Genomic DNA, 17,622 nt, shown 5'->3' on the forward strand with positions numbered 1-17,622 from the left:
TAAGTTTTAAGATGGCACTCACCATCTTTGAAAAGTTGAACATTATTTACAAAGTCTAATCATATCTTTAGAAGGGGCATACAGTGATAGCATTTACTGAATTGGAATTACTATTAAAATTCAAAGACCAAAGTTACTCATTTAACCACAAACCAGCCTTAGTCTTAAATCAGGACTGCCCAACAGTCAGTTATTCATGATCTGAATTCTGGTGTATGAGAGCTATTAAATTATGGTACACATAAAAAAGTCATGAGAAATTTCTCATGCTTTGTAATAAATAAGGCAGTGGCCAATTACTACTCACTAGTAGTTTTTTTGAGATAAGCTATCAAGTCTGTCCTTTCTGCCTTCTTCTTAATGCCGTCAAAGATCATTTTTGTTCCAGGGATGTACTTCTTGGGATTCTCCGAATACTCCATCAGTGTATCCTCTCCCCAGGTAATGCTTTTGTTCTTATTGGTGTCTGTGTAAGAGAATCCAATGGCCTGACCTGTCTTCTGCCTGAAGAGGCCATGGAGATTAGGACCAGTCTTGTGCCTGTCTCCCTTTTCCACGGTGTGGCACTGGGCACACTTCTGAACAAAAATTTTCCTGCCTTTCTCAGCATCACCCATATTTAATTCTCTCTTTCGTCAATGGCGCTACAAAGGTTCCCACTTGGAAGCCAGATGTCCTACTCTCTCTATGTACTACATTTTCTTTACCCCATCTATCATTGATGGGCATTTAGGTTGATTCCATGTCTTTGCTATTGTGAATACTACTGCAATAAACACGTGTGCATGCATGTACCTTTATAAGACAATGATTTACATTCCTTTGGGTATATGCCCGTAATGGGATTGCTAGGTCAAATGGTATTTCTACCTCTAGGTCTTTGAGGATTTGACACACTGTCTTCCCCAAGGGTTTAACTAATTTACACACCCACCAACAGTATAAAAGCATTCTTTTTCTCCGCAACCTTGCCAGCATATGTTGTTTTTTGGCTTTTTAATAATGGCCATTCTGACTGGCATAAGATGGTATCTCATTGTGCTTTTGTTTGCATTTCTTTAATGATCAGTGAGGTTGAGTTTTTTTTTTCCCCCATATTTTTGTTGACTGCATGTATGTCTCTTTTCTGAAGTGTCTGTTCATATCCTTTGTCCACTTTTTAATGGTGTTTTTTTTTCTCATAAATTTAAGTTTCTTGTAGACTCTGTATATCAGAGATCTCATTTGTTAATTTTTGCTTTTGTTGCAATGGCTTTTGGCATTTTCATTATGAAATCTTTGCTCATGCCTATGTCCTGAATGGCATGGCCTAGATTTTATTCTAGAGTTTTTACAGTTTGAGGTTTTACATTTAAGTCTTGAGTTAATTTTTGTATATGGTGTAAGGAAGAAGTCCAGTTTCAATTTTCTGCATATGGCTAACCAGCACTCCAGCACCATTTATTGAATAGGGCGTCCTTTCCCCAAGGCTAGTTTTTGTTAAGTTTGTTGAAGATCAGATGGTTGTAGGTGTGCGGTCTTATTTCTGAGTTCTCTATTCTGTTCCGTTGGTCTACATGTCTGTTCTTGTGCCAGTACCATGCTGTTTTGGATACTGTAGCCTTGTAGTATAGTTTGAAGTCAGGTAGCGGGATGGCTTCAGCTTTGTTCTTTTTGCTTGGGATTGTCTTAACTACTCAGGCTCTTTTTGTTGTTCTTCCATATAAATTTTAAAATAGTTTTTTTTTTCTAATTCTGTCAAGAATTTCAATGGTAGTTTAATGGGAATGGCATTGAATCTGTAAATTGCTTTGGGTAGTATGGCCATTTTCACAATATTTATTCTATCCATGAGCATGAAATGTTTTTCCATTTTTTGTATGTATTCTCTGATTTCTTTGAGCAGTTGTTGTTATTTCCTGTTTGTTTGTTTTTCCTTTAACAGGCCACTCTACTATAGTGCTTCTGCAGTTTGCTGGGGGTCCATTCCAGACCCCAGTCACCTAAGTTTCTCCAGTACCTGGAGCTATTACCAGTGAAGCCTGCAAAACAGCAAAGATGGCAGCCAGCTCCTTCCTTTGGAAGCTCTATCCCAGGGGTATACTGACCAACTTGCACGTACCTGCAGGAGGTGGCTGGAGACCCCTGTTGGGTGTTCTCATTCAGTCAGGAGGCATGGGATCAGGGACCCATCCAAAGAAGCAGTCTGGCTGCCTTTGGGTAGAGCAGGTGTGCTACATTCTGGGGACACTTCCTTCTCTAGACCACCTGTATTCTCCAAAGCTAGCAGGCTGGAGTGGCTGAGTTGGTCAAGCTGCAGAGATGACAGCTGCTCCTCCCGCCAGGAGCTCCATTTCAGGGAGAGATGAAATCTCTGTCCATAGAACCATTGCTGGAGTAGATAAAGCCCCCGTAGGGAGTCCTGCCCAGTGAGGAGGAATGAACTGGGGTCCTGCTTAAAGAAGCAGTCTGGTCATGATTAGCTATGCTGTGGGGAACTCTTTTTTGTCCAGACGGTCTGTATTCTCCATAGCTGGCAGGCTGGAGTGGCTGAGTCTATGAACCACAGTGATGCTGGCTGTGCCTCCCCAGCTCCCCGAAAACTCAGACTCATCTGAGGCAGACTCCAACCCACTGCTGGTGACTGGCTAGGATTCCGAGCCAGTGGGTTTTAACTTGTGAGGTGCCATGGAAATGGGGCCTACAGAATGACACTGCCTGCTCCCTGGATTCAGCCACCTTCCCAGAGATATGTATGGACAGATTTCCTACTGTGCTGAAGATCTCAGGGGCTGGAGTATGCAAAACTCCTGGGTTTCTGTGTGTGCCTGAGCAGCTGATGTGCCGAGACTCCACACAGCTCTGTGTATCAGACCCAAGGCCCTGGTGGCATGGGCTCACAAGGGTATCTCCTGATCCACAGGTTGCAAAGATCCATGGAAGAAGCACAGTTTCCTGGGCAGGATTGCACACTCACTCACTGCCTCCTTTGACTCGGAGTGGGGGTTCTTTGGCTCCACGCTGCTCCCTGCTGGGCCGTTGTACCCTCTCTCCACTTTTGTTTTCCATAGGTTGAGCTGTTCATTCAGTCAGTCCCAATGTGAGAATCTGGATATCTCAGTTGCAGGTGCTGAATTTACTCGCCTCTTTTCATTCCTCTTCCTGAATACTGTGGACTGCAGCTGCTTCTAATTGGCCATGTTGGATCACTCTAAACATTTCTTTTTTAGCCCTAGTTCTTAATTCCTATAGCCCTTGGTTTATCACCAGTTTCTTGATAAAATAATCTGTCCATATTCTCCAGTCATGGGATGATGACTCAGGTCGGTGATTCAGGCCATTTTCTGGGAAGTAGCTGAACTTGCGGCCCTGTCCTGTTGAGACCTGAGCTAACACGCTGCAGAGAGGTATTCCTTTCACCTCTCAGCAACTGATGTCAGTCTTCAATAATTATATTTTTATTGAGGTATAATAAGTATTACAAATTACATAAAATTAAACAATGATCCTTTCAGCTAGCATTTCACAGTAAACAGCATTGTATGTTTGAAATTAATTTAGTCATCCACAGAGCCTAAAGCAGTATGCCCTGAATATAATTTAGGATCTTAACCTAAGAACACACATTTTGGTTATAACATCCCCATCCTTCCTCCCTATAGTAGACTGTCAAAAACGGCCACAATTCTTTAAAATTCCTTCCATCAATTCTTGGAGTTTATTTTCTACTTCTTGAATCCAGACTGGTAATTTGCATTGTCCAATAAAATGGAGTAGAAGTAATATACTAATTTTGAGCCTGGGCCTTAAGAGGATTTGCATTGTTTTGATTGCTGCTCCTGGGACTCTTGCCTCTGCCATCATGTGAACAGGCCTGAAGCAGCCTACTGGAGAATGAGAGACCACATGGGGCCATTCAGCCAAGTCACGTTATTTTCTTTCATTTTAAAAAATCTTTTTCCTTCATTCTTTAAAAATACTTTTAATTGACACATGATACTTGTTCATATTTATAAGGTAGAGAGTGATATCTCAATACCTGTATACAATGTATAATAATAAAATCAGGATAATCAGCATATCTATCACCTCAAATATTTGTGTTGGGAATACTCAATCTCCTCTCTATTTAAAAATATATAATAAATTATTGTTAACTGTAGTTACCCTACAGCACTATAGAACTCCAGAACTTATCCCTATCTGTAAGCTTAAATCTGATATTTCTTTGTTGATTTACTGTCTAGATGATCTTTCCAGTGCTAAGCATGGGATATTAAAGTTCCCAAATATGACTACATTGGAGTCTATCTTTCCCTTTAGATCCAATGATATTTCCCTTGTTTATCTGAGTGCTCTAGTGTTGGGTACATATATATTTACAATTATTATATCTTATTATGATCTTATAATGGTCCCTTTATCATTATAAAATGACCTTCTTTGTCTCTTCATACAGTTTGACTTAAAGTCTGTTTTATCTTACATAACTACCCCTGCTCACTTTTGGTTTCTGTTTGCCTGAAATATTTTTTTCTATCCCTTCCGTTTCAGTCTGTGTACCTTTACAGGTGAAGTTAGTTTCTTGTTGGCAGTATATATTTAGGTCTTTTTTTTTTTTTTTTAATCTTGGCAATCAACTCTATATCTTTTAATTGGGAATTTGATCTGTTTACATTACATTCAAAGTTATTATAAATAGATAAGGTTTTATCTTCTCATTTTGTTCATTTTTTTCTGGTTGTTTTGCATATCCTTTGTTCTTTTCTTCCATATTTTAAAAAATCTTTGTGGTTTTGTGTTTTTCTGTAGTGATAAAGTTTGATTCCTTTCTCTTTTTCATGTGTGTATCTGATCTACCAGTGAGTTTTATACTTTCGTGTGTTTTCACAATGGTAATCATCCTCTTGCTTCCAGATGTAGCACCACCTTAAGCAGACCTTGTAAGGCCAGTCTAGTGGTGATGAATTTCCTCAGTTTTTGCTTGTCTGGGAAATATTTTATTTCTCTCTCATTTCTAGGGGATAGCTCTGCTGGGTATAGTATTCTTGGTTGACAGGTTTTTTTTTTTTTTTTTCCTTTTTCCTTTCAATACTTTGAATATATCAACCCATCTCATTGTCTACTGACCTGTAAAGTTTCCACTGGGAAACCCACTGTTAATCAAATGGAGGTTCCCTTATATGTGACTTTTTTACTATCATTTTTAATATTTTCTTTTTCTTTTTTTTTTTTTTTTGAGACAGTCTCACTCTGTCACCCAGGCTGTAGTGCAGTGGTGTGATCTTAACTCACTGTAACCTCCACCTCCTGGGTTTAAGCAATTTTCATGATTCAGCCTCCCAAGTAGCTGGAACTATAGGTGCATGTCATCACACTCAGTTAATTTTTATTATTAGTAGAAATGGGGTCTCTTCATATTGGCCACGGTGGTCTTGAACTCCTGGCCTCAAATTACCCACCCACCTCAGCCTCCCAAAGTGCTGGGATTATAGGTATCAGCCACTGCACTCGAACAATATTCCCTCTTTTTGACTTTTGACAGTTTGACTATTATGTACCTCAGGGAAGATCTTTTTGGGTTTAATCTACTTGAGAACCTTTGAGCTTCCTAGATTTTGGCCGTATCTCTCCCATGCCTGTTTTTAAAGCCTTTGATTTTTTTTTTTTTGTTTGTTTTTGAGACAGGGACTTGCTCTGTCACCCAGGCTGGAGTTCAGTGACACAATCTTGGCTCACTGCAACCTCCACCTCCTGGGTTCAAGCAATTCTCATGCCTCAGCCTCCCAAGGAACTGGGATTTACAGGCATGTGCCACCAAACCCAACTAATTTTTGTATTTTTTAGAGACAGGATTTTACCATGTTAATCAGGCTTGTCTTGAATGCCTGGCCTCAAGTGATCCACCATCTTGGCCTCCCAAAGTGCTGGGATAACAGGTGTGAGCCACTGCACCTGGACTCTTGATTGTATTTTTATTTTATTCCTTAAATTCTTCAGCTCCAAGATCTCTGTCTGGTTTTTAATGACATATATATATTTGTTGAATTTCTCAGAAGATCATAAATTATTTTTCTAATTTCATCAATGTGTCTATCTGTATTCTCTTGAATCTCATAGAGTTTTCTTAAGATCATTATTTTGAATTCCTTCTTAGTCATTTGATATACTCTTAAAATACAGGATCTGTTAACGGGGAATTATTGTGTTTCTTTGGAGGTGTAACGTTCCTGCATTTTATGTTTCTTGTGGCCCTAAGTTGATTTTTGCACATCTAGGGAAACAGTTGCCTCTTCCAATATTAGGGAGCTTTCACAGAGAAATGCTTTTTCCAATAGTTGTCTCCTATAGTGTTCATTGAGTAGGATACTTTGACTTTGGTTTTGGGTGGCTACAGCAATATAGTCTTCTTCTTTTTTTTTTCTTTTTGAGGTGGAGTCTCACTCTGTTGCTGAGCTAAAGTGCAGTGGTGCAATCTCAGCTCACTACAATCTCCGCCTCCTGGGTTCAAGCAATTTTCCTGCCTCAGCCTCCCAAGTAGCTGAGACTATCGGTATGTGTCACCACACCCAGCTAATTTTTGTATTTTTAGTAGAGACAGGATTTCACCATGTTGGCCAAGATGGTCTTGATCTTTTGACTTCATGATCCGCCCACCTCGACCTCCCAAAATGCTGGGATTACAGGTGTGAGCCACTGCACCTGGCCATATAGTCTTCATTTGAATTCTTTGGCTGTAATCAGCATTCAGTGTTGTCTGTGGGTGCCTCAGTGGCCTGATGGTGAGAGTTTGTGCAGACAGTGGTATGGCTTTTCTTGGGGTGGGAGCCATCATTCAGATTAGTTCTTAGGCCCTAGGCATAGGCATGCTAGGTGCAGTGGCTTTGCTAGTTGTGGGGTGTTGCCACCAGCAGGGTAGACACCAGGTAGGCCAGTCCTCAGGGCCTTAGAAGTGCATGCAGCATATGGCGGCTCTGCTGGTGAAGGGGGTGGGGCTGTTGGCAGCAGTGGGTGCCAGATGGGACGGGCCTTGGGCCTTGGGCCTTGGGGGGGTGCATGTAGCATGCACTAGCTCTGTCCGTTGAGAGTAGCCAAGGCATTTTAGACTAGCCAGTCCTCAGATGACCCAGTAGCTGCCCACAGATACATGAATGAGCTTAGTTGCGATAGGAAATCCTTTCTGTGAGCACCCAAATTGGACAGTTAAGCCCATCCCAAATTCACAAACCACAGTATCATGAGCCAAATAAATAGTTGCTGTTATAAGCCAGTAAGTTTTGGGGTGGTTTGTAACCACTGGTACAATTGTAACTGGAATCAATCCGTTATGAATTTTTTACTTGAAAAAGAATACTGCCATTTCTGGGTCAATATTAAACTTATGACTACACAGTCTACATTCACTGAGAAATGAGTATTTGTCAGAGAAATATCCTTACCTCAATTGGGTTCCTATAGAAAGACTGCCTTCCAGAAGATGGAAATGACATAGCGATAATACGTTCTGAAAGTCAAAATCATCACTATTACAAACATTATTATAGATTTCAAATAACATACAAAAAATTAATTTATATGTAATTAGACTCCATTTTCACAGAAAAAAAGACTTTTAAGATAGAGGTTGACAGAAAGGAGCTAATACTCAGGATAATAAAATAACATATTAAATTATACAACATAATGGCCATTAAACTGGCATGGTTTTCTTGAGACTCTACTGGTTCTAACCATATTCCGTGTACTTATGTCGGCCTCATTCTGAAGATCCTCTTATTCTTAGAATTTATTTCTTATCTTAAATATCAGAGAAGATTCAAGAGTTCTGGGCACCAGTGATGGTGGGAACTTCCAAAGTGCTCTGCAGCCCTCTGACTCAGAAAACCTGAGATCTACAAAGCAGTGACCACATTCTCTGGGGTTCTATGAAGCGAAGAGGTCTCTCTGGGATCCTTGGGACTTAGAATAACTACTAGAGCTTAATAAATTGAAACTCGAAAGGACACAGCTGAAAATCCATTCAAGTTCCTGTGGTGCAACCAAGTAGTTGTCAATTGAAATGACATGGAAATCTTCCAATGCCAGGGCTAAACCACAAACATGTCACACTATCACAGTGGCATATATACTCATGAATAAAGAATACTTTGAATGAATGTGGCTTAGACAAGGCAAAAACAAAATAAAAATATGATGACAAGAAAAAGTGAAGTAATACAAGTAAATCAACAGTTAAGTGTTACAAACCAGTAACATAAGTGAGGTCTAGGTCAAATCCATCCCTTATGTATCGCCTTTTGTTTTCTGAAACCTGAGGGTTTAAAACCATCATTAGTTTGTGAAACATTGATCAACATAAAAATAAAGAACATTATACAGTATAGATATCGACCCTTGCCAATAGGTCCCAAAACAAAATATTTTATGAAGTCATAAGCATGTTCTGCCCACTTACCAGCCTTCTGATCAGCTTTTCAAGCTGTCTTTTTTGATGAGCCAGATGAACAATTCTTACCAGAATAATAAGTCGTAGAAGTCGAACTATGGGTGTCCATCTAATGATAAATTTAAAAGATCAATTTTTTGCTTCAGAAACAGAATTTTATCAATATAAACTATGTCCAGGGCAGCAGTTGTTAAGCAAGGACAATTTTCCCTCCTCTCCTCAATTACCCACTTGGGGGATATTTGGCAATATCTTGAGGCATTTTTGGTTTTCACAATTGGGGTGTTTGTGTGTTACATCTAGTGGACAGAAGCCAGGCATTCTGCTAAACATCCTGTAATTAATATAACTGCTCACCACCCTCTTATGACAATGATCTGGCCCAAAATGTCAGTATTACTGAGGTTGAGAAATTCCGGTCTAAGTCAATAGACTTAGAATTTGTCAATTTAATTTTGGGATTTAAGACTAGCATTTTCAATCTTTCCACATAAAAACAAATGGAGAATTCTTGTTCATCTCTGTTACTGCCATAAGTAACAGGGGTTCACTACAGCTGCTAATGCACATCAGGCAGGCAACAGATTGAGATACTTCCCAAGTGTGCTAGCTGGCGTCTCTCCTACCATCAGAAACACCAAAGCAGAGAACTGATGGTCTGGACTAGTGCTTCTCTAATTTGGGCACACATAAATAAGAGCCATCTGAAAAAGCCTGTTAAGCTACAGATTGCAGGGTCCCAGAAATATTGATTCAATGGGTCCAAAGTGGGGCCTAAGGTATTTTTCTTCTTGTATTTCTAGTAAGCTTTCAAGTGATGCTGAGATTTCTAGTCAGGGGATCATATTAGCTGAAGTTATTTTCAAATAACTCCAAAACCCTATTACTTAACATGCTTAGTCGGGCCTGAGTTGTAGTCTAGGGAAGCTAGGGTACAGAAAGAAACCAGCTATTTGACCCATGAACAAGCTTAGGAAGCCACCATCTACATCCCAGTACGCATTTGCTCTTCCATTTTCCTCATTGTCACAGTAAAAAAAGAAGAAAAAAGTCACCAGGTCCTCACTCTTTAGTTTCCTAATCCCTAACAGTTCTAACTTTGTGTTAGCTTTCTTTGTTTCTACCACAACTATACTGCAAAACTCTACCATGGTGTTGCTATACGTGTCATCTCCTAGTTTTCTGTTCTGTTTGCTATTTTTGTTAGAAACTCATGATTGAAGTCACTCAAATTTAGCATATGCTCAAATAAATTTCCGCTTGGCTGTAGGAAAAATCCAGACAGAACATTATGTGTAAGGGATTTGTAGTTGAAGCACAGAGGGGAATTGTTTTTAATAAAAATTTTTTTTGATGTACCAGTTATTAAACTGATAAGAATATCACACTTGATCTTAGCCAAAAGGCTGAAAAATGATAAAAATGGGAATATGATGAGAACTTCAAAATATAGAGAAGTTAAAGTTAGTACAAGAGGTAAAAGTCCTTCTTTGGGTACTCCATCTTCTTTATTCAATTAATGGTGCTTAGTGTGTATACTCTTCACTGGTCCCTAAATATCGCAATCTTTTTGTTTCAAAGTATGTGGGACTATAGCTAAACATTTTTTAAAGCAATGTGTTTGGTATAGAATGAGAACATTTGAAGTTGAAAAGATTACATAGAATAAAAGCCATGGAAAATGCAAAAAATTAATGAAAAACTTTAAGAGAGGTAAGTCTTATATTTCATACCTGGGAATATCACTAAGAAACTTAACGTCAAAAAAAATGTAAATGACATCAACCAGCAGAGTAATCACAATAATGGCAATATCTAAAATGTTAAATAAGTCAGAAAAATAATGCTGTCTCCTGTAATATAAAACAAAAAAATATATAAGTTAATTCCTCTTGCAAGAAGAGATAGGAATATTTAAAGACCACAAACTATTGACTCATCCCCACTAAGAATTCTACTTTCATGAGTCATTTAAAATGTTGGACTAAGGGAAAAATATAACATTCATGGGAAATTTACAAACAATAAATTTATATTAATCATTTGACACATATATATGACTAAAAAAGCACCAATATGGCAATTTAAATACAGTAAGAGATATAATTAAATGCATACTAATCACCCTTATTGTGGACAATGGGGTATCTATCCCCTCAAGCATTTATCATTCATGTTACAAACAATTCAACTATACTCTTTCAGTCATTTAAAAATGTACAATTAAGTTATTCTTGACTATGGTCAATCTGTTGTGCTATCAAATACTAGATGTTATTCATTCTTTCCATTTTTTGTACCCATTAACCATCCCCACCTCACCACCCCCAAACCCTTACTATTCCCAGCCCCTCTGATGATCATCCTTCTACTCTCTATGAGTTCAATTTTTTTTTTTTTTTTTTTTAGAGCTTACAAATAAGTGAGAACATGTGATGTTTGTCCTTCTGTGCCTGGTTTGTTTCACTTAACATAGTGATCTCCAGTTCTATCCATGTTGTTGCAAATGACAGGATCTCATTCCTTTTTATGGCTAAATAATACTCTCTTGCATATATGTACTATATTTTCTTTACCCACTCGTCTGTTGATGGACACTTAGGTTGCTTTTAAATCTCAGCATGGTGGCTCAGGCAGTAATCCCAGAACTTTGGGTGGCTGAGGTGAGTGGATCATGAGGTCAGGAGATTAAGACCATTCTGGCTAACATGGTGAAACCCTGTCCCTACTAAAAATACAAAAATTAGCCAGCCTTGATGGTATGTGCCTGTAGTCCCATCTACTCAGAAGGCTGAGGCAGGAGAACCACTTGAACCTGAAAGGCAGAGGTTGCAGTGAGCAAGATCGTACCACTGCACTCCAGCCTGGGTGACAGAGAAAAATAATTCTGTCTCAAATAAATAAATAAAAATGTTAGCTATTATGAACAGTGCTGCAACAAACATGGGAATGCAGATATCTTTTTTTTTTAATTTGAGATGGAGTTTTGCTCTTGTTGCCCAGGCTGGAATGCAATGGCACGATCTCGGCTCACTGCAACCTCTATACCTCCTGGGTTCAAGCGATTCTCCTGCCTCAGCCTCCTGAGTAGCTGGGTTACAGGCATATGCCACCATGCACGGCTAATTTTGTATTTTTAGTAGAGGTGGAGTTTCTTCATGTTGGTCAGGCTGGTCTTGAATTCCCAACCTCAGGTGATCTGCCAGCCTCGGCCTCCCAAAATGCTGGGATTACAAGCATGAGCCACTGCATCTGGCCATCTCTTATATATACTGGTTTCCTTTCTTGTGGGTATATACCCAGCAGTGGGATTGCGAGATCATATGATAGCTCTATTTTTACTTTTTTGAGGACCCTCCAAACTGTTCTCCATAGTAGTTCTACTAATTTACATTTCCACAAACAGTGTATGAGGGTTCTCTTATCTTCACATCTTTGCCGACATTTGTTATTGCCTGACTTTTGGATACAAACCATTTTAGCTGGGGTGAGATGATATCTCATTGTAGTTTTCTACATTGACAATTTTTCTAATGATCAATAATGTTAAGTACCTCTTCATATGCCTGTTTACCATCTGTATGTTTTCTTTTGAGAAATGCCTATTCAAATCTTTTGTTCATTTTAAAAATTAATTAGATTTTTTTCCTATAGAGTTGTTTGACCTCCTTATATATTCAGGTTATTAACTCCTTGTCAGGTGGGTTGTCTGCAAATATCTTCTCCCATTCTGTGGGCTGTCTCTTCACTTTGTTAATTGTTTCCTTTGCTTCGAAGCTTTTTAATTTGATGTAATCTCATTTGTCCATTTTTGCTTTGGTTGCCTGTGCTTGTGAGGTATTGCCCAAGTAATTTTTGCTCAGACCAATGTCCTGGAGATTCTTCCCAGTGTTCTCTTGCAGTAGGTTCATTGAGGTCTTAGATTTAAGTATTTAATCCATGTTGATTTGATTGTTGTATGTGGTGAGAGGTAGGGGTCTAGTTGTAGTCTTCTGCATGTGTATATTCAGTTTTCCCAGAACCATTTGTTGAAGAGACTGTCTTTTCCTCAATGTATGTTCTTGTCACATTTGTTGAAAATGAGTTCACTGCAAGTGTGTGGATTTGTTTCTGGGTTCTCTCTTCTGTTCCATTAGTCTACGTGTCTGTTTTTATGCCAGTGCCATGCTGTTTTGCTTACTATAGTTCTGTAGTATAATTTGAAGTCAGGTAATGTGATTCCTCCAGTTTTGTTCTTTTTGCTTAGAATGGCTTTGGCTATTCTGGGTCTTTTGTGGCTCCATATAAATTTTAGAATTATTTTTTCTATTTTTGTGAAGAATGTCATTCATATTTTGACAGGGAGTGCATTGAATCTGTAAATTGCTTTGGATAGTATGAGCATTTTAACAATATTGATTCTTCCAATCTATGAACATGGAATCTCTTTCCATTTTTTGGTGTCCTCTTCAATTTCTTTCAACAGTGTTTTATTGTTTTCATTATAAAGATCTTACACTTCTTTGGTTAGGTTAATTCCTAGGTATTTAATTTTATTTGTGGCTATTGTATATAGGAACACTTAAATGTCCTTTCCAAATGGTTTGCTGTTGGCATATAGAAATGCTACTGATTTTTGTATGCTCATTTTGTATCTTGCAACTTTACTGAATTTACCAATTCTAATAGTTTTTTTTTTTTTGTGGAGTCTTTAGTTTTTTCCAAATAAAGCATATCATCTGCAAACATAAGGACAATTTTACTTCTTCCATATCAATTTGGATTTCTGTTCCCTTTATTTCTTTCTCTTCTATGATGACTCTAGCGAGGACTGCTGGTACTATGCTGAATAACAGTGGTGAACTCATTGTGTTCTAAATCTCAGAGGAAAGCTTTTCAGTTTTCCCCCATTCAGTTTGATATTGACTGTGGGAATCTGACTGTATAAATGGCTTTTATTATGTTGAGGTGTGTTACTTCTATACCCAGTTTTTTTAGATTGTTTATCATGAAGTGATGTTGAATTTTATCACTTTTTCAGCATCAACTGAAATGATCCTATGGTTTTTATCCTTTATTGTGTTGATATGATGTATTGCACTGACTGATATGCTGAACAATCCTTGCTTCCCAGGGATAAATTCCACTTGTCATGATGAAACTTTCCCAAATATTGTTGAATTCAGTTTTCTAGTATGTTGTTGAGGATTCTCACATCAATATTTATCAGACATATTGGCCTTTTTTGTTTGTTTTCTGAGACTGAGTCTCACTCTGTCATCCAGGCTGGAGTGCAGTGGTGTGATCTTGGCTCACTGCAACCTCTGCCTCCCAGGTTCAAGTGATTCGCCCACCTCAGCCTCCCAAGTAGCAGGGATTACAGGCACACACCATCACTCCTAGCTAATTTTGTATTTTTAGTAGAGAAAGGATTTCACCATATTGGCCAGGTTGCTCTTGAACTCCTGACTTCAGGTAATCCACCTGCCTTGGCCTGCCAAAGTGTTGGGATTACAAGCGTGAGCCACTGCACCGGGCCTGTCTTCCTTTTCTGATGCATCTTTGTCTGCTTTTGGTATCAAGGTAATACCAACCTTGTGAAATGAGTTTGGAAGTATTCCCTTCTCTTCTGCTTTCTGGAACAGCTTAAGCGGGATTGGTGTTCATTCTTCTTTAAATGTTTGGTAAGATTCAGCAGAGAAGCCATTGTGTCTCAGTGTATATGTTGGGTACATATATACTTAAAATTGTGAAAGCCTCTTGCTGAACTGATCCCTTTATCATTAAATAGTGACATTCTTTGTCTCTTCTTATCGTTTTTGTCTTGAAATCTATTTTATCTGATATAAGGATAGCTACTCCTGCTCTTTTTTGGTTTCTCCTGGAATGAAATACATCTTTGCATCCCTTTATTTTCAGTCTATGTGTATCTTTATGGGAATAGGGTGTTTCTTGTAGGCAACAGATCATGGGTCTTGTTTTTGTTTGTTTGTTTGTTTTGAGACGGAGTCGTGTTCTGTTACCAGGCTGGAGTGCAGTGTTGCAATCTTGGCTCACTGCAATCTCTGCCTCCTGGGTTCAAGCGATTCTCCTGCTTCAGCCTTCTGAGTAGCTGGGACTACAGGTGCACACCACCACTCACAGATAATTTTTGTATTTTTAGTAGAGACAAGGTTTCATCATGTTGGCCAGGATGGTCTCTATCTCTTGACCTCGTGATCTGCCTGCCTCGGCCTCCCAAAGAGCTGGGATTACATGCATGAGCCACCGTGCCCGGCCGGGGCTTGTTTTTTCATCCGTCCAGCCACTCTGGCACTTAATTAAAAAGTTTAGTCCACTGACATTCTATGTTATTATTATAACTTACTCCTGCCATTTTGTTATTTGTTTCCTGGTTGCTTTGTGGTCTCCTCTTCCTTCTTTCCTTTCAGTCTTCCATTAGTGAAAGTAATTTTCTCTGGTGATATGATGAGTTTCTTGTTTTTCATTTTTTTGTGTATCCATTGTGTGTTTTCTGGTTTGAGGTTTCCATGAAGTTTGCAAATAATATCTTATAACCCATTATCTTAAGCTTATTATAACACTGTTTGCATAAACAAACAAGTAAAAAGAAAATTAATAAAAACTACAAATTAACTTTGTCTACCTACTTTTTAACTTTTTGTTATTTCTGTCTTATACTATGTCTTGAAAAGTTGTTGTAGTTGATATATTTGATTGGCTCATAGTTTAGTCTCTCTATTTAGAATAAGAGTAGTTTATACATCATAGTTACAGTGTTATAACATTCTGCATTTTTCTGTGTATTTACTATTACCAGTGAGTTCTATACCTTCAGGTGGTTACTTATTGCTCATTAATGTCCTTGTCTTTCTGACTGAAGTACTCCCTTCAGCATTTCTTCAAGGATAGGTCTGGTGTTGATGAAATCCCTCAGCTTTTGTTTGTGTGGAAAAGTCTTTATTTCTTCTTCACTTTGAAGGATATTTTCATTGGATATACTGTTCTAGGGTAAATGTTTTTTTCCTTCAGCACTTTCAATATGTCATGTCACTCTTCCTGGCCTGAAACATTTCTACTAAAAAGTCTGCTGCCAGACGTATTGTACCTCCACAGTATATTATTGGTTTATTTTTTCTTGCTGCTTTTAAAATCATTTCTTTATCCTTGATCTTGGGGAATGTGATTATTCAATGCCTTGAGGTAGTCTTCTTTGAGTTAAATCTGCTTGATGTTTTACAACTTTCTTGTACTTGGATATTGATATCTTTCTGTAGGTTTGGGAAGTTGTTACTAACCCTTTGAATAAACTTTCTATACCTCTCTCTCTCTCTACCTCCTCTTTAAGGCCAATATCGCTTAGATTTACCCATTCAAGGTTATATTCTAGATCCTGTAGGCACGCTTCCCAGGGCTTGTTTGTACCCATCTTTATTGAGAAGGCTTTCCATATATTGGAAAGAACTTGGATATTGTGATCTAAGCTGTATCTGCTTTAGGGGCACCCCAAGCCTCCTAAACTCTGTGGTTCTTGCAGACCCATAGTGGTACTGCCTTAATGGTCTTGGACAAGATCCAGGATAATTCTCTGGATTACCAAAAAGAGACTCCTGTTCTCTTCCCTTAGTTTCTCCCACACAGAGTCTCTCTCTCTCTGTTCTGAGCCACCTAAAGCTTGCGGTTGAGTGACACAAGCACCCCTGTGACCACCACTATAATGACTGCATTGGGTCAGACCTGAAGCCAGCACAGCACTAGGTATTGCCCAAGACCTGCTGTAACGACACCCTAGCTATTGCATAAATTTGCTTAAGGCCCTGGGGCTCTACAATCATGTGGTATAAAACAGCCAGGCTTGTGTCCTTCCCTTCAGGATGGCAAGTTCTTCCAGGCTGTGGGTGGGTCCAAAGGTGCTGTCTGGGAATCAGGGCCTATATAAAAAACTTTAAAAAGTCTACCTGGAGTTTTATTGTGCTATAGCCGAGCTGTCACTCAAACAACAAGATACAGTCCCTCCCATTCTTTCCACCCCTCTCCAAAGGCAGAGGAGCATCAGTCGATGGCCACCTCAAACACAGAGCCATGGGGGGTATTGCCAGACTACCGCCAATGTTCTCATAAAGCCCAAAGGCTCTTAAGTCAGCTTGTGGTGGATGCTCCTGTAAATTATTTTTAAATGCCTTTTTTGTGGGGGAGGAGGGATGGACTCTTGTCCTGTCACCCAGCTGGAGTGCAATGGCACGATCTCAGCTCACAGCAACCTCTACCTCCCAGGTTCAAACAATTCTCCTGCCTCAGCCTCCCAAATAGCTGGGATTATAGGCACCTGCCACCATACCCAGGTAATTTTTGGATTTTTAGTAAAGACGAGGTTTCACCATGTTGTCCAAGATGGTCTTGAACTCCTGACCTTTTGATCCTCCCACCTCAGCCTCCCAAAGTGCTTCTTATAAAAGTACAAAATGACTTTATGCAGTATAAAAATAATCAAACTTACCCATCTACAAATACTCGAAGAAGAATATCCATGAGAAAAAATAAGGCAATAGATAGAGAAATACAAAGATATTCCAAAGGGATAGAAGCTTTCTTTTCAGCGAAAATTAGGTCGGCAAAGATGAGACCAACATTCAATAAGAGCAGGCAAACTCCAAATATTCTAAAACAAATGCATAAACAAGTAAGTAAATAAAAGTAAAGATAGAGGGGCTTTTGTACTGATAGTTATACTATATTTAGGCCAATGATTGGGTACCAAAATGATATTATTTAGTATTAAGCTGCCCAGTGCCAGGAAAAACTGTAATGCCTTACAACCTCAGGAAAAATCAGTTTTCGCCCAATAGAAGCATTTCTTAATAAAATTCCTACTTCACAAGATGTTATCATGCTATTTTATAGCAGACACATCAGACTAATACTTCAAAAGAGAAAAATAAAACTGAACTAAAATTTCCTGTGCCTGTTTATAAACTCTTCTTAAAATTTGAGAATTTTATGAGAAGTTTATATGAATTTCTCATAAAAAACAAAATCTCATTAATTTGGATAATTCTTAAGAATTTATTAACAAAAACCAAATGAAAGCATGAGTAACATACACTCTTAAAAGACCAAGATTTTTTTGTCAGTGACATTTTCAACAAGTATATAATTACATATTTATGGGTGCTTCTAGCACAGTGATGGGTATATGAGAAAGAATTCAATTCCATAAA

General features: G+C 38.6%; 2 protein-coding genes and 1 pseudogene across 2 annotated transcripts in view; all 3 read right to left on the reverse strand.

Moving 5' to 3' along the window:
- LOC116562216 (phosphatidylinositol 3,4,5-trisphosphate 3-phosphatase TPTE2-like) overlaps nt 1-17,622 on the reverse strand; it is a 75,775-nt gene that overhangs the window by 28,073 nt on the left and 30,080 nt on the right. Inside the window, 5 exon segments of the mRNA XM_032294348.1 lie at nt 7,419-7,483; nt 8,227-8,290; nt 8,435-8,534; nt 10,159-10,278; nt 16,902-17,063. Coding sequence (XP_032150239.1) covers nt 7,419-7,483; nt 8,227-8,290; nt 8,435-8,534; nt 10,159-10,278; nt 16,902-17,063 — 511 coding nt within the window.
- LOC116562357 (cytochrome c-like) lies at nt 300-649 on the reverse strand. Its single transcript, XM_032294544.1, has one exon. It carries the CDS (start codon nt 615-617, stop codon nt 300-302), a length of 318 nt encoding a protein of 105 aa, XP_032150435.1. The 5' UTR covers nt 618-649.
- LOC116562547 lies at nt 9,731-9,843 on the reverse strand (annotated as a pseudogene).

This window comes from Sapajus apella, unplaced genomic scaffold (genome assembly GCF_009761245.1).
Source record: "Sapajus apella isolate SASKATOON/1434 unplaced genomic scaffold, GSC_monkey_1.0 scaffold32, whole genome shotgun sequence".
Classification (NCBI taxonomy): domain Eukaryota; kingdom Metazoa; phylum Chordata; class Mammalia; order Primates; family Cebidae; genus Sapajus; species Sapajus apella.

Coding starts and splice junctions, on each gene's coding strand:
- LOC116562357 (XM_032294544.1), bottom strand. CDS start 617: ATGGGTGATGCTGAGAAAGGCAGGAAAATTTTTGTTCAGAAGTGTGCC.